The sequence below is a fragment of the Pithys albifrons genome, chromosome 1, assembly GCF_047495875.1.
Source record: "Pithys albifrons albifrons isolate INPA30051 chromosome 1, PitAlb_v1, whole genome shotgun sequence".
Taxonomy (NCBI): Eukaryota; Metazoa; Chordata; class Aves; order Passeriformes; family Thamnophilidae; genus Pithys; species Pithys albifrons.
Genome location: NC_092458.1, coordinates 68,015,823 through 68,039,026, shown reverse-complemented (window position 1 = coordinate 68,039,026; position 23,204 = coordinate 68,015,823). Strand labels below are relative to the sequence as shown.

The window sequence follows — 23,204 nt, the reverse complement described above, 5'->3', positions numbered from 1 at the left end:
CAAGCCTAAGGCAACTGCATAGCTTATCTTCTCTGCTTTGAAGTTTTCTTTCACATTACAGCACTGTGGTTAACCACACCCTTTTGAGAGATGGTTACTATAACCTACAATCACTGCAAATTGAGAGAAGAATAAAGCCTGTGGCAGAATTTGGCCTCTGCCCCTTTGGAACACTAATTATTTTGGGTCCGTGTAGTTTGACTTAATATATGTTGCCATTCACATCACCTTTTAGGATTTATGCATATTTCTTACACTTTCAAAGAGAGGTAGAATCATCATCTGAATATTTTTTCAGCCTCTTCAAACCATAATTATTCCATGAAATACAATTTGAGGCATGGAAAAACAAATTTTCAAACTGCATTGCAGCAAACGTGTGTTTATTTACACAGTCAGTTGGTTTGGTTACCATGTAGGCACACAGCTGGGTATGACTGTCTGCAATATAATAGGGCATTAACAAATCAAGAACACAATTTCACATGTAGTTTGCATGAGGACTTCTTCAGAAACCCAAAGGGCAATGTGACTGTGTCAAAACTGAGAAGAAGTGCACTCCAGGATATGGTTCATGCTCTCGCTTCCCAAACATCCAACCCAGTCTTTTCACACTACAATTCCCTTTCTCCTGTGCACCTGGGTTTCTTTCCAGTCAGGGAGTGCCAAGGGAGAGAGGGAGGGATGATGCACACCTGAATCTTGTTCAGACCTGAAACCAGCACACAACTGGACCTGGAAGGGACACCTGAGATACATAACTTTAAAGGAATTTGGAATCACTAGTGCCATGTCCTCGTAGGAAGGAGAAAATCTACAAAAGTCACATGGTCAACACAAAATGACAGAGGAATCATCAGAGGAGTCTTCTCAAACTGTATTTCCTCTCTAAGGCAAATTTTTTTAATCGCTCCTGCTATCCATATTTATGACTACTTCTGTATTTTAGTGATTATCAAAAGCGTAAGATAAATGGGGTCACTTTATGTTTAAAAAGGTTTCATAAAACCTTTATGGCTTTTTGTTATTTTTAAATGAAAACAAATGCCAAGAGAATCAAATCCAAACAACAACAAAAAAGTATATTGTGTTTCCTAATTAAAGACTAGTCCAAACAGGAACCTTTCCAGTAACTCCACTGGATGGCAGGTCAGATCCTTTATCTTTCCTAATCAGTACATCTATGGAATCATGTCAGAGAAAGATGAAAAGCTAGGGTCATATCCAAACACAAAAGAAAGACAATAGACAGCTTCTGAGATGAAAATCATAACAAAGAAACTGTACAAATGAAATGTGCTCATGAAGTTACCTGTTATCAAACACTCAATGAACATGGGTAACTTCAACAATGAGATACGGAAGCACTTCGAGGGTGAGGCTGCATATGTGCATTCAAGTCAGACATGTGCAAGCACATTTCTATATATAAAAAAATGCCTGAAATAACAACTCATAGAACTTTAGGGCTTTGAAATGTGGCACTAGTGAGCACAGAATCTGGACTGCTTCCCTGAGAAACTTTACAGTTTGATGGAATCTGTCTTTAATCAGGTATCTGTTTTGTCATTTCCTATGGGAGCACAGTTTTGCAACTGATGGAAACCAACAGGAGATGGAAAGCAAGTATTCTGGAACATCTGTAATGAAAACAACAAAAAAAGAAGCAAGAGAAGCTGATTGAACCTAAACAAATTAAGGAACAACTAATTATTCTTACTTTTCTCCTTAAATTCTTAATGTTTGTAATAAATACAGAGCAATTAAGTATAAATATATAGTAAGTTTTCCATCAGGTGCATTCTATGATTTAGCCTCAAATAATCCCAAACCAGCAATGAAATTATCTTGCCAAAACACCTGAGTCATCCTGATTCCATTCTTCAGGGAGCCATTGGTTGTTAAGTTTTGCACTGTGTACAAATGAACATCACAATATGCATGGACAAGTAACCTGCTGATGAATTCTGATTATTTTTATGATCTTGAATATCTTTTAAGATTCCTGTTTAAAGAAACACGGACTAGCAAAGTGAAATTCAGAATACAAAAGTGGCCAGGGAGATAATCTGAAGCACAGAAGATGTAGCCTTGATGGAAGAGGATCAGATCATGGAACACCTACGAAAACTGGACACCAGCAAGCCCACAGTCCCTGATGGGATATACCCATGAGTGCTAAGGGAGCTGGCACATGGCATTGCAAGGTGACTCTCAGTAACCTGCTATAACAGAAGTACAAAAAGACTGGAAAAAAAGCAAATGTCCCTCCTGTCTTCAGGAAGGGCAAGAAGGAGAACCCAGGGAACTACAGGCCAGTCAGTCCCTAGGAAGGTGGTGAACCGGCTAATTCTGGAAACAATTTTCAGGCTCATGAACAACAAAAAAAGTCATTAGGAACAGTCACCACGGATTCATCAAGGGCAAGTCATGCTTAACTAACTTTATAACCTACATAATGAAACAACTAGCCTGGTAGCCAGTTGAGGGGAGAGCAGTGCATATCATCATCTGCTTGGACTTCAGTGAGGCTTTTGACACTGTGTCCCATAAGATCCTCACTGAGAAGCTGTCAATGTATGGGCTGGAGGAGCAGACAGGGAGCTGGACTAAAAACCTGGCTGAATGGCAGGGCTCAGAGGGAGGTGATCAGTGGTACAAAGACTGGTTGGAGGCCAGTGACCAGTAGTGTACTCCAGGGATCAGTACTGGGTCCAGTCCTGTTTAACATCATTAATGGTTTGGATGATGGGGTCCTGCACCTGGGGAGGAACAAGCCCAGGCACCAGATTATGCTGGAGGATACCCAGCAAGAAAGCAGCGTTGCAGAAAGGTCCTGGGGTTCCTGGTGGACACCAAGCTGAACACAAGCCAGCAATGGGCCCTTGTCACAATGGCATCCTGGATGCACTACGAAGAGCACTGCCAGCAGGCTGAGGGAGGTGATCCTTCCACTCAGCACTGGTGAGGCTGTGACTGGAGTGCTGTGCCCAGTGCTGGGCTCCCCAGTACAAGAGACACCCACAGATGGGAGAGAATCAACAAAGTCTCACTGAGATGACTGTGGGCCTGGAGCATCTCTCCTATGAGAAAAGGCTGAAAGAGATGAGACTGTGTAGCCTGGAGATGAGACAGCTCAGAGATATCAATTCCTAAAGGGAGGATGCAAAGATCACAGAGCCAGGCTCTTCTCAGTGGTGCCCACTGACAGGACAGAGGCAAGGAGCATAAAGTGAAATACAAGGATTACCTCTTAGCATCAGGAAACACCGTTTTCCCCTGTGAGGATGAGCAAGCAGTAGCAAAGTTGCCCAGAGAGGCTGTCTCACTCCTTGGAGATCTTCAGAAGCCATCTGGACATGGTCCCGGACACACAGCTCTTAAGGACCCTACTTTAGCAGGTGGATTGGCCCAGGGGTCATTTCCAATCTCAATTATTCTGATTTTTTAATTCTGTTAAAACATCTTGAAAACTTCTGCCATTTTTTTTTACTCCCAGTCTGTGCTCTTACCATCAGTATTACTTGTGCTAATGCTGATACAGAGGAGTCTCTGCTCTCTGGTTCTCCTATTACATGTCAGCAAACACCCCAGCAGGCGCACCGGGTTTTTAAACATAAAATGTTTAAAATGTTTAAAAATGTTTAAACATTTTATGTTTAAACATAAAATGTTTAAAAACATTTTCTCTTTCTCTACCATGTGACTTACAATATAAGAATTAGATATACATGTAAAGGTGTACATTCCTGTCTTGAAACTACTTAATCCACAGTTTTGGGCTACACTTTTTCAAGGTTACAAACACAGACTCTTCAAGAACCGGAAAGAAAAGCAAGTTTGTAAAGTCATGCTGAATGAAAAGCAATCCTGTAGATTAGACATATAAACAGACAAATCTAAAGAATATATCATTTTGTAATATATAAGTCGAAAGAGAGCAGAGATTATCGCCTCAAATATAAGCAGATGGGTCAGAGAACTGGAATGTTCTAGTTATTAAACTGTGCCAATTTCATGATGAAGTACAGACACATTACTACTGTTTTCCTTATCTGCAGAAAAAAAGTCCCACAAGCTCCGGTCTACTGGAGTGGAGTGAATAGAGGCAAATGAACTCATGTTCATCTTTAATATTAAGAATTTCAGAAAAAAATTGAAAGATGTGTCATTAGATGAAGCACTTAGCAAGTGCTCATGTTAGAACAGTGACAGTAATGCAAAAATGGTTGAATTCTGCAACATTACAGAGGAAAGTCTTTATCTTGATCACACTGGTAGATCTGACATAAAGTCAGCATTTTCTCAAACTTGCCTCATTCTCCTGGCATTAATTTTTAATGTATGAAATACAGGTTTCTTGCTATTGGTAGGAGTGATTTTTAAAAGTTATTTTCCAGATTCAAAAGGTAAATGTGGTAGTGAGAGGAATAAGGAACTATGTTTTTTTATTAGTCTTGAGACCTCCGTTTCATGAGAATGTCTACTCGAAGTACTAATACAACCAAAGATATTTTGATGATCCTAAAATGATGTGGCCAAAACAAGTTCAGTTTTGTCTATACAAAATAACCAGAGATATTATGACTTCCACATATGGAAAAGTTACTAATTTATTGTATCCAAAAATGGTGTAATTTATCTTCCTTCAAGTATGTGACACTCATATTCTGAATTCTTTATATAACCTGGCAATACAAATCTTCACGTCACCTTGACTACCTGTGTGTATTTCATGTACCACAAGGAGTTCTACTGACCATGATATAAAGTTGATGACCAGTCCACTTTACTAAATAAAATAACAATTTTTCTTTCACAAACCCAATAAAAATCATAATTAAACTGAAAAGACTAAGTTGGGAAATGTAGTTAAATTATTTCTTCCTCAGGCAAGGGTTCTAATTTATTTCCTACCTTGAACCATCAGTATGGGCTCTTTTCCACCGCCGTGTGCCAGCATCTCTCTACGGTAACGCTCACCCATTGCCCTGGAGAAACACAGATGTTAGAGCCACCTGCAAACACAACTGGCCCAGCTTTCAGTCAGATTTGCTTCTAGGATCTCTACAGAGCTCAGAGACAGAGACCAAATGAAATTTTCGACCCTGAAACAATGACAGATTCCATGTTGACTCCTCAAATTCAAATTATATTTAAAATCATACTTTGAGTAACTGAACTAGACAAATTTTATACATATGAGCATGTGCTGGTGTCTGTAAAGGTTAATTTATGAACAACATTTCAGCCTTCATTGCTCCAAGGGGAAAGGTTGCTCTGTTACAATGTTCTGAGCATTCACCAAAGGTATAAGAACCCTTAAGATTTGTGATCTCGCAATTTTCTTTTTTAATTTCACAAAACAAAATTAGTAGGACAGCTATACTTAGCTCTGAAGTTGGTGACATGAAGCTTGTTTAATACCCACAGTTGCTTTGATTTCAATAGAAAATTACAAGTAATTAGGCATCTATGAAATTCCACCTCTCTCATTACACCTTAATAGGGATTTCAGTGCCTCCAAACGGACACACCTGTATTTTAAAACATCAATGTGAATTTTTGTGCACCAAAGAACATGTCCCAAAGTGTAAACATTTTATTTACATATATATATGTGTATATATATACACACACACACACACATATGCACGCCCATGCTTATTTTCTGTTTTCTAATCCTCTTAAAATAAATGCTAAAAAGTAATTTTCATCAAAAAAGCCCATCAATGTATATGACCCCATTTGTTTCACGTTTAGCAGAAGTTCCAACCAGTGTGACATTTCATTCTACTTGACGTTTTCTCTGTTTTTACCTATCAAATGGGTTCTGAGCAAAACACTGTTTCCACACCATGGACGCAACAGCCCTAGACATGAGGTAGGAGTAATATTTGGCACCGTAGCCCACGAGATGACTGAATCGCAGCTGCCAAGCCTGTAAGAAGAAACAAAAAACCAAAACCCAGAAGTTATCTTTTAAATTCTTTAAATTGTTCAGCATTTTCTTATGTATGATGGAAGACAGCTGATATTATCTGTGATTATAAATTACAAACAATTACAGAAAAAAAAGAAAAAAAAACAATGACCAGAAATTTTAGAATGAACAATCCTTTATCATAAGAAGCATTTTTCAGCTTAAATAATGTATATCCAATACACTGATCATCATGATTGAAATTATACATAAACAGGCAGAAGGGGAGAAAACCAAGCAGTAAAAAAAATTATTGGTATTTGATAATAGCTGTGTTGTTCTACTAGTCTTGAAAGAAAACCACAATTATCTTACTATAAGTAACATCATATTTTATAATTTCCCATCTGGGTAAGTACAGTGTCAAACTTGGTATAAATTTCTGTCACCAACAAAATGGTAATAGGGACTTGCATTTAATACTGCAAAAAGTACAGCGTTCCATGTGCCAAAAATCTCAGAGGTAGACAAATTACATCCACACACAATACCACCATTCACAGATTTGTTTGCACATTTTTAAATGCATATATATATATATATGTGTACAAGATTATAATCTGCAATTACACTGTTTTGATTTATGTATTGTTACTTGGCTTTATGACTCATTCCAGTGACAGCAGACTTCTTTTTTTAATGTTACTTGCTGTTGACTGTTTACTTATGTTTTCTTAGCAAAAAAAACCCCAGAAGTATGAGCCTTACTTTCACAGAAATGAAAATACCTTTTATTTCTTTATTTCCCTGACTTTAACAGAATAATTTAAATTGTGACAGACCTACAAAAGTCTTCTGGTCCAACCCTCGCTCAAAGCAAATCTTTGATGAGATTTCTCAGGGCTCTGTCTAAAGTCTCAGCATCTCCAGATGCTCACCTCCAGATTTCATCACTTCTCTGGTGTGATGTGAAAAGGCTGAAAAGATGTTGTTTCCTGACAGATTAGGACATATTTTTCAAAAGGAGAATGGATGATTGTGTAAATGAAGAAGTATGAAACTTACTCTGCCCTGTCAGCTGTGAGGAAACCAAAGAGGAGACAAAGTCAAAGCTTTTAACATTCTTGTGATATGATGGTTGTTAAGATTTTTGTAGATATTATAAAAAACAAAGTTTCAAGGAGGAACCAAAAGATAAACAATAAAGTAGCGTAACAGATGTTTTACATTTAAATCCATGGGCTGTGAGATGCTTGTGCTTATCCTACAGTCAACAGCTGAAATTCTGATGAAGCCAAACAAAAAAGTGAAAGGGCATTAGCAATTTTCCAGAGCCATTTATCTTTGACTGTGATTTTTTTATCACACTGTAATTAACAAACTCTTGATTTTTAACAGCTGAAATAAACTATGCTTCTTTATTCAAGAAAGTGCTGGTCATCATCTTATCCTCCCTTAGGCAAAAAGATCTATGTGTATGCTAAAAAAGGGACCAACTGAGAGGGTGGAAAAAGAAAGTATTTGGCTTTTAATCAGTCTTTTTTTCCTTAAAAGGTATTAAACAGCACTTTATAATTACTATAGATTACTGTGAACAGATGATGAGAAACAAGTTGCTGGCTCCCTTTTCTGAGCGACACCTACAAATAAAGTTCCCAAAGTCAGCTACAATTCAACCATCCAAAAACTACTTTTAACAAGATGGTTATCTCCACCCTAAGATGGGTGTCCGAAATGGATGGAATTTGCCATGGGTGAGCAATCAAGCCTGTACTGATGATTTACACAACTAGTTTAAAACAGGAGTGACAAGGTTAAATGAAATGAATAAAGGTCCTTCAATTTTCCTGTGGGTCTTGATGCATAGTGCAAAGACTTCAAAATTATTACCTTTTTTTCTTTGCTTTGAGTTAAGCATCAACTGTGCCATATCTCATTGCAATGCAGTATGTAAAAACATTCAGTTTGGATAGAGATTCTCCGGTTTGCTCTGAAAGGTTGCTGTGTTTGTACTTCATAGCTATGGATTTTCTAACTAGTCCCTTAATTATAACCATAATCACTACACTAAAAGCACATTATGAAACAGATCAGAGAGTCTATATTTTTAGAAGACTGAGCAGGAAAACAAGTTAGTTTATTTTACTGTATAGTTAAGTTTGCAAAGTTATGACTAGAAGTTTCAACTCTCTCTCAAGAATGCGGAAAGCTTTACTGATCAATTAGTTTCACATATTCAGAAATGTTTTTACGCTACAAAAATAATTTCTATGAGTTTGACATAGGGAAGACTATTTCTACCTCTCCCATCAGAAGAGAATTCTTTTGACACATCGCACAAGCTGTAACTGGGACAGTATGTCTTCCTCAGCAGCTTAGATCACATTGTATGTAATCTAATGCTCTTGTTCACATCAAATGCTCTTGCATTTCAAGGTTTGCACCTAAACCAGCTCATCTGCTCTTCCAGGTTGATCAACTATTCCATTCATTGGGTTTCTTGAAACTCTGTACCACAAGTAAGCAAGGAGAAAAGAAGAACTTTGCAGCAACCGGTCCAGGACCAAAAGCTTGATTTCAGAGTCTGCACCTAAACCAGGTCTCCATACCCTCTGTTCAAATTTGTTTAACCCTGTCTTTGCTACTAAGCTTTACTAACAAACTTCACGTTGTTTTCTTTCAAAAGAGAAAAGGAAAGTATATAGAAAGACCAAAGGAAGATACTGTTCACCTCACTCCCTGCATTTGGGGAGGCTTTCAAACATGATGAAGTTGAGATCTTGAAAATTGATTCAGAACAGGACAATATGCAAAAAAAGAAACAAAAATGGAGGATGACTCAATCCACCTTAAGATAGGTAAGCTATAGATGGCTCAATTTCTTCATTGGAATGATGCCTTAAAATCTAGGTTATATAGATTTTAAGTATAACTCTTTTAGCACTTTTAGTAGCACTTTAGCTAAGTACCTTTGTATTAGATTCCTGAATAGTTGTTTACTGTCCCTTATCAAGGATTCCAACTGACAAAGATTGTAGCAAGGTAAAGAACATTTTATCTGTATAAAATGTTCTCAGAATAAGACATAACAGGCACAAGACTCTCTTGATATAAGAAAGTCTAAACTACCAAAGAAGGCCCAGAATCGTTGAAAATGGTCCAAGCAGGACACACAGAGTTGAAGACTTATGTGGGAGGAAGATATGGGGTCTTGATTCCACCAGCTCAAATCTGGGAGGCATGGCTGTGGAAGGACCTGGGGGACAGACAATTTTCAGGCTGGGTGTATCTCCATGAGGTGATAATATTTAGATATTATAATTAGATGATACTGTAAGTTCGTAAAACGGGGGGGGGGGGGGGGTGTGCGTATGCGTGCATATGCCATCTTCATGCACCTAAGATGTCTTACTGGTTTTTCACCTTTATATACTAACATTGTCCAGATAATTATTTCTTTGATTTTAGGCAACAGATTATTAAGGAACATACTTTTAGATAGCTCAAGTTATAAAAGATGACAAGCATTCTTCAAGACATACAGCAACTATGACTGCTTTCCTACTGCAAACCACAGTGAAGGAAATCTGGTAACAAACACTGCTATTCCCTACTAAAGTTTGAAGCCCATATCTGATTTCACTTTTTTTAACCAGTACAGACTTTCCCCAGTCTAGAGCATGAATAACTCTAGCATGTCATCATTTCCTGTCATTACTTTTGTCCCACTCCTCACACAAAGTTTTGATCAGGGACTCCCAATCTTCAGTATTTCACTATTACCCAGTATCTATTACATTACTCACGTACATTTTCTGATCTCATGCTGTCCTAACAACTAACTTTTCAAGATTGGACTTAGCTACCTATAAAAAAATATTTCAACATTGAAACACCCATCCTCTACCCTAATTCACAAGGAGCTATCTGCCCACCTTAAAACACCTCTTCCTCTCTTTGTACTTCATACAGGTAAGATTACAACCTAGGCAATAAAATGTTCAAAAAACTTAAGAATATATAACTACTGTTCCTTTAATAAGTTCTACAATTACTAAAAAGAGCAAACATCACTGTAAATGTACTTAAAACTAAATGGTTGACCTTTTAGCATAAAATCTATTTCTCCATTTTAATAAATTCAGCTATAGATGAAAAGTTACTTGATTTCTTGTGTTATTTACAATGAGGAGCAACTTCTCCATTAAAAATAAAGAATAAAAAAGACATATCAAATCCCTGTTGGCCAGGGTAAAGGCTAGACATGTAGAACTAGGGCACTGTCCTTATTAAATGTTATAATTTTGGTAAGCAACTAGAAAGTTAATGAAGACTCTGAGTAATATCTTACTTCTAAAAGTTCCATGAACCCATTCCAGCAGTTTATAAAACGGTGCATTTTACAGCATAGCCCATGGGTTATGATAATATGCCATGCACAGGTCATGTTCATGCCTGCTTTTTATCCAGCACAATAGAATGAAATGAAGGTGTGTGAGTGAGTGATCCACTGAAGTTATTAAGAAGGAGTGCTTTCCACCACCATTACCAGTCTTTTCTCATAACCATGTCTGAAATATTCTCAAAATCACAAGTGCAATGGCTTTCCATCCCAACATGTAACAAACAAAAATACCTCACTGATCCTTTTGTATTTTTAGATCTTACCAAGATTTTTTTTAAAGTCCTTGTAGGATACATTCTTAGGGTAAGATTCAGTTCATTTTACTTTAGCTACCTTAAACTATGTGTCTTGCCCAAACTAGGCACATAGGCCTCCTTTATAGTAGAGGTCAGAAGTATTTATCCTGTTATCTTTTCAGAGGATATGACTACTGCTCTGGGAGAAATCTGAATAATTTACTACAACTTCTGTTAAGTCACTTCATTCATTTTATCAAAATGGTAGGATCACTTAAACTAAACTATTTGGAAGACTACATTAATTTAGGATTCAGCTATTTGAATTCTAAATTTAGAGCTGTTGAAGTTATCATAAAAATAATCTGATAGAAAAATTTAGATGTGATGGTAAAGAGACAAAATTGAAAGAAAATCCATAGGTAGCTCAATATATACTAGACTAACTTTTGCTTGAGTGCTGGTAAACATTGTTCCATGGGGCTTCCCTAATTACATCAGGAATCAGTGCTACCCTGCTATCCTACTACATCTTCTGGAATGGAAAAAAAAAAACCTCTTCAAAAATTCTTGACTAGTGCTTGGACTTTTCAAAATGCTCTTCCAACAGTTTTTGCCATGACTTTAGGTATTCAAAGTGTATTTATGTCCATTTTGCTTTGCATCTGAAGACAAAAAATACAAGTGAGAACCTGAAAAGAACCAACACTAAATTAAGGAAAGTATTTTTGTCATTTAAGTCTTCTAATTACAAAACATGTGCTACAGTAATTACATCAGTGAGCAAGTTGTTGAATTATTTCCATGAAGAACAATATTTGATGGAGATGGTATCTGGTGCCCTCCCCCTTCTTAATTAAATTATTATTCTGGCAGGAAACCCTACGGAGGAGCAGCCAATTTATCTCCTTCAGGGGCTACTGGGTGGAGAACTCCTGTGTCTGGCACTAATTTGATATTATTGCTCCTAATGCCCCTGAATTTAGCTATCAGCACGGGTGGAAAGCTCCTGAGAGTCATGAGAAGCTCCAGGCTCTGGTTACTTGGAGCCAAAAGAGTACAGCGATTAGTATGGAAATCAGTCAAGGCTATTTCCCTCTGCTGAGGCCAAGGTTTATCAGGGTTGTGGAAATCCAGGACAACGCCACTCTGGCAGGCAAACAAGCAGACTCGAAGTTAGCACAGGCAATGTTTCCTTGGCACTGTGTCAGCCACTCATACAGCAGGAGCTGGAGGTGGAACATAAAGAACTGCAAGAACCAGCACAGAAAACTGGTGAATTTACTGTGGGGCACAGACCTGAGGGATGAGCCACATTTAGCTTAGAAAGTTTTCTGTTCTGATGTACTAGCTGCACAGGCATCATTTTAAATTATCAGAGGGGAAAGGTGCTTTTATCAAATGAACAAAAAAGTGTTATTTGACAACCAGGAGATCTGGTCTTACTTTTTTTCTTTGACTCCACTATGAATTATCAAGCTCTTCATGCTCATATTCTTTCCCAGATCACTCTTCTCAAATTTAAGGAAGATATTTGAGCTATTTCCAGTCCTCCCACACAGAAAATTCCAGTTCTCATTCATTCATTACAGTGACACCAGAATTAGTGTGCTAATCTAATTAAATGCCCTTCTCTGAATCTCTCCTATGCTCCCTTTCCCAAAATAACAGCCTGCAGTGAGACAAGTTGCAAAGCTTTTTGGTAAGGCTCCTCTCTCCTTGCCCCCACACAATAACAGCAGTGAGCAGCACAGCACTGCTAAGCAGAAACCCAGGGCTGCCAGGCTCCAAAGGCCAAGCTCTGCTGCTGGATGCACTTATTTTGGGAAAGCCAAATTGTCACACAGCAGAATTTGTACTCCTGCGTATCTGTTTAAACTACTCACTTTATGAAACAAATCAAGGATTTTCATACTTTTTGCAGCTTAAAGAATTTGTTCTTTTGTTACGAAACAAATAATAGAATCTTCTTCCTTGTTGTATTAGTTTGTTGCATAACTTTACAGAGTGCTTTGAAGATGTCCTCAACTCATTCTCACTTGGAAGAAACGGCTTAATGACCTGTAGAATGCAGAGTTTGCAGAACTTTTGTGCCAGTAGCTACCTCTGGGGAAAAGTGAGAGCCCTCACTGCTTGCAAAAACAGCGGTCTCCATAGGTATGCAGCAGCTTGCTTGGTCAGCTTACATTGTGTATTTCTGACCTGAATTCCTCTAAGTTTTATAGAATTACATCATCATCCTTCTGGAGTTTCACAATAATAATGAAATGCAATGAAGAGCCACTTTCTTTCCTGCAGTTTCTAATCTTGTTTAGAATAACAGAAAATTAATTTCAAGAAACCACATCTTGCGCTGCACCTCTGACTTGCTTAACGTCAATACTCTCCAGTTTCCCAGTGTCGTGCATTTCTGTGTTAGGAGTGGGAAAGAACATAAAGTAAACCAAACCAGAGACTGCGCTGACATTTTAGAAAGCGAGTCAAGCAAGAGATTAAGATTTCAATTTATAACACTTCTGTGTTTTTATTATAAAATGATAAATAAATCTAGCAAGGCAGGGAATGTAAATATTTTCCCAGTTGTTTACACTAAGAAAGAGGAAAGGAATTTAACATGCAATTAACCACTTAGGTGATTCTAGATATGTACCATATGGTGTTTGAATTGCTTAAATAAAAATATTTCATTTTCATTTATATACTATTCATGAATTTGAGCTGCTTATAGCAAAATCAGTTAAAACTATTTACTCTCTACTCACTTCTCCTCACAAAGGGACTAGGGAAGGGGGACTTGAGAGATAACAAAGAATATTGACATCAAAAATCTATATGTATGATTTGCTTTCCTTCACTATCATGAAAACCAGGATTAAAAGACACAGAAATATGAAAATTGATTCTTCATTGTGTCTTTTTACTGACCGTATTTGGACAAGTTAAGAGATGGTGTTACTTGTAAATTTTACAACTAGTCTTTAAAGTAAAGTATGGGAAATACGGAAACAAACAATTTTCAAACAAATCCTGCATGTTGTAACATATAATTCCACACATATACACATGCAACACTCCCCTCTTCAATTACAAATTCATGATTTCTATTACTGCCTAAACTTTAAAAATTCATAAGCCTGAGATAAGTAGAATCAGATCACCATTGTTTACTTTGGGCACACACGCACACTAAAGCCTAAAGTTTTTATTCTACTTTTTGAGTTAAATCTAATTTTAAGTATAGACCTATTCTTTTAAAATAAACATCATGAATACTGCTTAAGATAAGCTCTTACAAAACCCAAGAAATATCTTAGGCAACGTTGTAACTGCAAAATGTATTTACCAGTACAACTTAATCATGTAAATTATTTGTACCAACACTGGAAGATGAAATCACTACCCTTCTACAGTAATGTTCATTTACTATTTTTGCTAGAGCCATTCCAGACAGGTATTTAAGGGATCATGATTCCAATCCTGAATCTGCCACAAGCTGACTGTGAACTTAAAGAAACTACCTTTTTTCCCCTCTCAGTTTGACTTCCACTTCCTGTGAAACAAGGGTGGTAATAGTTCCTCTCTCCTGTTCTTTTGTGTTTTGATTGCAAGTTTCTTGTAGAAAGGACAAACTCCCACTGCACTTAAAGCCTGCATTTAATTCCAGGCTCTCTAACCTGTACTTATGGCAATGATCTGTTCTGTTCTATCTATCACTATCAATATAGCTCCAGTACTGCAAACCCAGGGGGGAAAAAAAGGATATATCTAATGTATCTAAGTATGTCCAAAATGTTACCAGGAGATGTATGTAACTACTTCCTGCACTGTGCCTTGCAACACTCTACTACAGGGTAAATATGATAAATACTATCACTAATGTATGTTTGAGTTTCATGGGGCTAACACTTGCAAAAAGAATTTCCTTAAAAGTGCTTCATATCTTATGATATCTGTAAACACTTCACTGCTGTAGATAGCTGCCCAGTGAATAGTGTCATGTTACCACTAGAAAACAAATCTTCACAGTATTTGCTATCAGCATTTTCTTTATCATAAAATGAACTCAATCCCACAAAGACAGAAACCTAAACAAACCCTGAAAGGTGACTTTAAGAGCTTTTGAAATCCCAGCCTCTACTTTAATACTGACTTCAGCAGGGCACCAACCTTTTTGAAATGGCTTTTAGCTATTAATTATTTATAGAACTATCACTTCCACAGCGTTCACTGTGCACTCCTTTATTAATCTTTTCCTCAGACCCAGGCTCTTCAACTTGATTTTATAGTAAAACATTTAGAAGGCTCATATGAAAACTAATTCAGGGATTTGCACTCCATGTAAACAACTTCAGTTTCTACATGGCAAGGTAGAAAATTACCTTGAAGGGGTTACACAAACTTCAAGAGGTTGACAAATAACATATGACTTCATCTCTCTTCAAAACACTCAAAAAAGTGGAATATGAGCTACATCAGTACCTCTACAAGTAACTGAAGATAGAGAAAAAGTGGAATAGCAATCTTTGATGAAGGCTCTTTGCCTTTACTATGAAACTTAAGTCTTTGTGATCTACAACAGTGGTATCTTTAAAGCTGCCTATAAGAGAGATCCAAGACCTACTGGATGTCTGCTTCCCTCTGCAACAAATGAGGGGGAAAAATTGGAAAGAGTTTAAAAGATTAGGTACTAATCATAATTGCATTTGCTATAAATTATACTATTTCCCCCCTGCTATCTGTTCATTAATAAGAAACAAATAATCACAGTCTCAATTCCAATTATTTTTTTCACAAAAGTTTGCACCACAACATTCTCATACATGCCCACAACATTTTCTCTTTGCTAGCCATATAAACTCAATTTCCTTAACTTTACTCATAGTTCATGTTTCCAAACCTATTATCTTTCCACAACTTCTTCCATTTTACTACATCTTTTTAAGAGGTAGACACAGGATACAACACTTACCACTGCTAAGTCCCCAAGATCAAGTACTAAAATATGTCAAAAAACACCCCATGAATACAAGCATGTTGTTTTGTCATTTATGGTTCTTTAAATACTTATTACTTACATTGCTTTGCTAATGCAAAGTATCCTTTGGTAAGTGATTGAGGAGTCCTGCCATAGCATCCACCAGCTTCTTTCAAACTCTGTGATGAATCACATCAGGCCCCATGGACTTGTGAACATTCAGTGAACACAAATGGAAGGTCCCTGTTCCTGCACTCGTGGTCCTCACTCTGGGAATCTGAACATCTGAGGTCTATTAGTATTATTAAAGACTGAGGCAAAAAAATGCATTGAATGCCTCTGCTTTTTCTTCATCCTGTTGGTCAGGTGACCATCTTCAACATGTATTGTTCTCTTTAGACCTTCTCTTGCTACTAACATAGTTACATACATAAGTCCTTCTGTTACCTGAAACAACACTGGCCAGTTTCAAATCTAATTGAGCTTTGGCCTTTTGTGTCTTCTCCCTGCATAAAGGCTGAGAGAACTGGTGTTTGGCCTGGAGAAGAGACCATATAGCAGCCCTCCAGTATCTAGAGGGGCAAACAACTGCTGGAGAGGACTTTTTTCCAAGGATATGGAGGGATAGAAAGAGGGGAAATGACTTTAAATTGAAAGAGCGGAGGTTTACATTAGATATTAGAAAGAAATTCTTTACTGTAAGGATGGTAAGGCACTGGAAAAGGTTGCCCAAAGACATTGTGGATGCCCCACCCCGGAGGTGCTCGAGGCCTAGTTACAGCGGCTTTGAGAAACCTGGTGAGCTGGAAGGTGTCCTTACCCATGGCAGGGAGCTTGGAACTGGATGATCTTTAAGGTTCCTTCCAACCCAAACCATCCTATGATCCTAGGATAAACAAATTACACCTCTGTATTCTTCCTGCAAAGCCTGACCTTGCTTCCAGAGATCACACTGTTTCTTTTTCCTCCTGAGCTTTACCAGAACTTCTCTGTTCAGCTAAGCTGGTCTTCTGCACTGTTTGGCTGGTTTACAACACAGTGCTCCTAATTCGTCGGATCATTTAAATTCTACCTTTCAAAATTTCTGCAACATCTGTCAACTGAAGGAACTTCTATAAATTCTATAAATTGTCATGTAAATCATTAAAAAAACACAGAACTGCAGTAATTCCCAGACATTCCTGGTGACTTCCAATTAAAGTGACCCTGTCTGAAACTAAGCTTTCACCTTCTTTGTCAGCATGTTTTCTATCTATTGATGCAACCATAAATCCACAGTTTGCTAGTTCAATATATGATGTGCAAGTGTCAGAAAGCCAGCTAAGTCTAGAGTTACAATATCAGCCACTTCCTTCCCGTTTGCAAGGTCAATCAATGTCTGAAGAATCAGATTTTTTTCACCTCAGATGGTTCTCAACAAAACTGAGAATACTTTGCTGAGTTCATTGTTCTCAATGTACTTTTGAGCTCTCATTGAACTTATGAGCTGCTTAATAATTGGTTCTATTACTTCTTGAATGACAAAATCCTAAGTTTTTCTCCCTTTGTAAGACTAGCTATCATGATAGCACTAGCAATTTTTCATGAGTTTGTGAGTGGCAATGCTTCCAGGTCACTGACTACTTTGAGAAACCAAAATATTCTGAAACCCTGACTACACTTAATCTACCCTCTCTCTTCCAATTTCTTAATCTCAGTTCTTTTTCTATCCACTTAAAAAATTGTATGTATTACCTACCCAATCAAAATTCACTTATTTTTCACAAAACACTGAGGCACAGGCATAGAATATTACCGCTTTCTCTGACATTTATTGTTAATCTTTCTCCCACTCTCTTCTCACTTCTTCAGTAATTAGGGAACTTCATTACCTTCTCTACTTGCACTTTGCAACTCAGCATTTCCAGTCTTTTTTGTTCTCAATTCTTGCATTCTTAAAGTAATTATATCAAGTCATAAAATTATTTCCATTTTTTATTATCTTAATAAAGTTTTAAAGGGTTGGTTGGTCCTTTATTGCCAAATCTTTTTTTACATCAGGCTTTTTTGCATCTTTGGTTCAGTTTCTTGGATAACTACATAATGTCTTTTGAATCATCATACTCAGCTGTGTTCCAGTTCCAGCAAATATCTGGCAGCCTTCATCATTTGGGTGCATTGTTTTTAATCATTATGACTGGTTTTGGTTTCTAAGCTGCTTGAAACTTCCATAGTTTTACTCTGGGCTCATTAGCACTTATCGTGTATTCTGTTTTTCACCCTTTTATATGGCCTCTTTTCTAATAAACTCCTTTTCTCAGATATTCAAACATGAAGACTTTTTCTCCCACTCAGTCCTTTTTAGCATCTTATTGATTAGCACCATAAATTTTGTCCCCTCATCTGCCATCCACTATTGTTTTTTTAAAAGCTTTTTGCCAACAGCACCCATTCCATCCTTTGGCAGTTCTTTTTACATTTTCTTTAACCTAGCTTTCTGTTTTGTTTAGGTTCTAAGGTTACATTACTTTAGCTTAGTAAGTCTAAAACAAATTTGGGAAAGTTTCTGATAAAATAAATATGAAGTGAAATTACAGTTTAAAATTTAACAGGCTGCCACTATTTAGCCTTCCTTACCAATAATTTTAAGATTTATGTTCACCACTTGAGTAAAGTTTTCAGAATTCAAAACCACTTTTACTGTCAGAGGTTAAGGGTTATCACTTATTTATTTTAAGACAGCTGCCTCATGGCTTTTCCAGCCTATATACTCTTCTTATATATGTTACTGATATTCACACAAAATTTTAAACAGAACAGAGTTATAACTGCAAATTAGTAATCACTCCAAAAACCTAACAAGAAATTCTAAGATAATAGATGACACAAGGACACAGATGGCAGATTCTGTAACAAGACACTTCATTTAAAGTGCCTGCCAGCCAGCCCTCAGTAGGCCAAGGACTAAGCCTATTGAAACTATACTCTCCTGTTCACTGCAGCCCCACTACTGGCAGCGATCATGATTAGCACAAACCTGAGCTTCAGAAATCACACTGTCTTCATTTTTGGTCTCTGGCTCACCTAACACAACTAAGCATGGAGTCAGGTCACCTTCAAACTCCCGAGGAAAGGCTGCTAAGAAGGACAAAGCATACAGCTATTCTTTTGCACTCAAGTGTTCTTCAGTAACAACAAAAAAAGGAGGTTTTGACTCATGGCAACCATGTGTGATGCAAAACCTACTTTCTGTCTGCAGAGAAGTTAGTTCTTTCTATTGACATCAACTCCTCTTCAGTTGACCAACCACCTCTGCACATGCCCTGTTAATGAAATCCATGTGTTGTCAGCACCCATGGCAAGCCTGACAGCCTTCCTAGGCAAGTACTCCAAATGTTAGGTTGCATCTCATCCACTGAATCCCTTTGTCAGGAACATGACAGATACAACCACAGCAAGTTAAAACAAGGGCCTGGGTGGAGCCTTCCAAGGTCAGGATCCCTGTCTGGGCAGAGCTCCCCCAGCTGCAGGAAGAAGACGACTAACAACTACATTGGTGATACACCACCTTCCATATGCTTCTTCCCCCTAGGGTATCTTTTACAATACCTGCCTTGTCTTCTGTTGGCAAACTTGGCTGGCTAACACATTTGGTCTCACAGGTGTTTTGGTCTCCTCAAAGACTAGCAACCATAGGCCATTAAGAAGTTCTCATGCTGCCAAAGAAAGCTGCACTCTGGACAAAAGTATATAACCATAATTAAACCTGTAACCTGATGCACATTTTATGACACCAGTAAAGCTGGTCCTTCTGAACTAATATGTATTTTTATATGCTAAAGCAAAAAGGTACATAGTGAATTATTCAGTGTTCCATAAAATATAAAAGACTCCCTACATACCAACATGTTGACTTCGATCAAATATCATTATAATGTGTGTGGGTTAATTCTAACATCTCACTTTGTATTCAAGTACCACACAAGAAATTTGTCTATTTCTGGAAGAAAAGCCTTCTAGAAGACCACGTCATTTTAAAAAATGCAAAAATCCTAAAAGAGAACCCAGATTCACTCTGCCTCACTCTTCAAGATTATTTTCCTCACTGTCACAAGTCAAACCAGCATCTCTCACCAAACTTCCACATTACTGGACACACTATTAATATGTAAGTCTATAATAATTCTCTGAAAATAAGACTCAATAATTCAAACTAATTCACAAAGAAACACAGGTATGATGATCTGGGCAGCTGGTGTTCATTGTAAAAGCACTTCACTACTGAGAGCCCTTTCCTATAACTGCAGGAAGGCTGCAAACTCCACTATCATTGAGAGCCTGTTTATCCTGTGTGTCATTTTTTGTTACAATATTGAACCAAAACCCACAGCAGGAGATAGGAATTATTATGCTTGGCACAGTAGTAACAATGGCATATCATTAAGTTTTGATTACTGTCTCAAAAGAAAGTAGTTTTCATGTCTGAACTCGGGGGACGGAAGGGGACTAAGCAACAGCTCATGGGGAGAAACTTAGATAAAGTCTCAGGTTGATCAAAGGGTCACCCAATACATTTTTAAAAGCCTCTCTGGGTATCCCGGAGACAAAGGTAGAAAAGCAGACAGTGTTATCAACTGCAAGGCAGGCCATACTAAATGAAAACTGACTTCACAAGAAATGAGAAATAAGCTACGATTTGAAAAAAAGTTTGGAGCAAAAGCAGAGTACTGAATTCCTCATAGTACATAAATTTTGACACCAAGTACATTCAAGAAGAAATGGCTGGAAAAAGTGTGGTCATTATTATTCAGTTTGTCTTGCTTTCTTAGAAGAGTAAGAGTGGTTGCTTTTTAAAGGTATCACAAAGACTCAAGAATCCAGTCTGCGCAAAATTTCTACTCATTTTCCAAACCCAGTAACGCAAATCTCCTCTGGTAAAAAAACTGTCAGACACTACAAAAACAGGCAGATACATTTCCTTGCCCCCTGCCTGGCAGTCATCAGCTTCCGGATTCAGTAACAGAGCAATGAAATCCCAGTGGAATTTCATCCTCCATGAGCCAGGAGTAAACTCTGTGTACTTTTGAACAGATAAGCAATGGCCAGCCAGAAACTGAGATTTGCATTATTTAGATAAATAAAGTCTTGTGGAGTTCTGTTTCCCTGTGCTTCCATCTGACTTCCTTTCTGCCTCGCACGTGGCACCAGATCCTGTGACCACCATATCAATGCAGCCAATGCAAATACTCCTGCTGCAATGCCAACTCCAATGTCAGTAAAGCCTCTTTGAATATAGACTTCAACAGGACTTTTTACACTGTCCCTCCTACTGCTGGCCCAAAACACATGATATTTGCTGAGGATGATGCTGAGGTTTACCTTAAATAGGTATTCCCATGTAGGTGCAGCAGCGTTTACTTGTTAGGTGAAGTTTATATGACTCATTTTGAAAGTACTGTAATAAGAAAATGCATTGAAATTGTCCTATTACCTGAACTGTGCTGAGGTATTTCTGAGAATGACAGAAATCATCTGCTGAAGATATATGCTGTGGCTTTACTTCAGAAAATGAGTCTGCACAGTAAGACTGAAGTCCAACCAAGCACATTCAGAGGGTATTTACTAAGTTTACTTGCTTGTCAAGAGTAGTAAGAGGGAATAAGGGTTCATGGGAAAGACATAATAATGGTGCTTGCAGCACTGAGGGACAGTGCTACTACACAAAAATCACATTAATGCAGTTAAGATCTTCACTAAGGAAGAATTACTTTTACCCAACACAACTAACTTAACATACACAAGCCTGACTTAGCAATTCATAACTGAATCTAAATGTATAGAGAACAGATGGAAGTCAATGATCAAAATACTTTGTTTTCTCTGCCAGCCATAAATGTGCCTAGACAAATGACAGATGAAAATAAAAACTGCTCTTTCTTACTGTATTTCAATGTCTACCTCTAAAATCAAACAAAAAGAAGAAATATATTCTCTTCACTTAAAAATTCGAACTTTTACTTTCAAGGCTTTTATTTATCTGGACTACAAATTTAACTGCACACACATCTTAAGTTTGGAAGAAATAAGAGCAAAGAACAGCATGACAAATTACAGACATTAATTACTCAGTGGAGCACTCAATGCAATTTTTCACTATGTTTTACTGCAATTTAAACTGTATTACAGTTCTTGACTGGTTCTTGACACTAATTCTATATTCAATAAATGTCAACATAGACTTCCTCACAATTCAAAAGCTCACAATGCATTTGGCTGGGATAAAGTTCCAGGCCAAAACTTGCACTCCTACTTCATAATAATCATCGTATCACTACAAGATCTTACAATCTTTTGAAGGGAACCGCTAAATCAAAACAATTCTAAATGGAACAAAAAACACAGGCTAACTTTCAAAGCTGAACTGTTTCACTCACTGGATAACTAACACCTGTGGAGGAACAGGGTGAAACAACACTTATAAAAATGCTAAGTCAGACACGGTACTCTGAAGATACCTCACTTCCGCTTCTGTGGCTCTGTCAGGTCAGCAGTGGCAGCACAGTTTTGATGAGGAAATGGATCTCCTAACACCCTTCTCAGAGAATGAAAGGCATGTTTTACTAAAGAGAAAAGTACATTTTCTGAGACGCAGAAAGTAGGAAAAGGATTGGAGTATTCTGATCAAAGTGTCAAACAGTGACTGGAGGGACCATGCTCCAGATGGGAATTCAGCGTCAGACAGACCAGGAAATTTCATAATTATCATCTATGCAAACTGCACCTTTGACTGCCATATGAAGGACAGAACAAATGCATGATTAGTCATGATGAAGATCAAAATTACACAGCTCAGAAGAACTCAAGGTTTTTACACTTTCAGATACCATATGAAAAGATAAATGACATGACAAAGGTTAGACCAATAAGAGTGGGAAAAACTCACTTCCAAGTCCTATTTCACATTTACTCTCATGCTGGCACTGGCAGTGTACAAACAATATGCAGCACACTGTTTTTTTGCTTTTTATAAACAGTCCTTTGAAAAGCTAGAATAAACCCTCTTTCCAAGATATTGTTTCCAGTCCCTTAGTAAGAAAATAAAAGGCGAAGTAATGAATTTCATCACATGACTACACGTGTACAAAACCAAGTACATTAATTAAATTGTGATTTTTAGTTGAAAATTTCCAATACCCTACTCTCTGGATAAAGTAACTAAAAGAAAGAAAATTCTTTCAATATAACAATACAACAGTAAGCATGTGAGTGTGTGGGGCAAGGGTCAGGGAGAGGTACGAGTATTAATACACCATCAAAGAAAAGGTGCAGTTTATACAGTTATTTTGTTTCTACTCACTGTATTGGGTACATATGGCAATCCATAAACCTTCTCCTGTGTCTCCTTTAAAATTTCTGTCGTTGACTTCTTTAGAGGGTGTTTACCATGGTAGATTTGGTCCAAGACAGCATAAAACACCTGATGAGATAAAATACGTATTTGTCTTTGGCACATGGCATTGGCAATGGAAAAACAAACAAACAAAAAAAAGACAAATAGGAAAGAGCATGAGAGATGGACTAGAGAGAGGGAAGAGTTTAAATTTATAAGGTTTTGTCAGTCTTCTATTTTTAGTATAACACACAAGGCGAGAAACAGGTACACCAACTATCCCCATCATGACCTAT

The 23,204-nt window shown here is 37.5% G+C and overlaps 1 protein-coding gene across 2 annotated transcripts in view; it reads right to left on the bottom strand.

The window, feature by feature from the left end:
- MIPEP (mitochondrial intermediate peptidase) overlaps window positions 1-23,204 on the bottom strand; it is a 73,987-nt gene that overhangs the window by 3,311 nt on the left and 47,472 nt on the right. For both annotated transcript variants that reach the window (XM_071553821.1, XM_071553830.1), the window contains 3 exons: window positions 22,876-22,995; window positions 5,820-5,941; window positions 4,918-4,991 (listed from right to left, as the gene is read on the bottom strand). In XM_071553821.1, coding sequence (XP_071409922.1) covers window positions 4,918-4,991; window positions 5,820-5,941; window positions 22,876-22,995 — 316 coding nt within the window. The remainder of the gene's footprint in view (window positions 1-4,917; window positions 4,992-5,819; window positions 5,942-22,875; window positions 22,996-23,204) is intronic.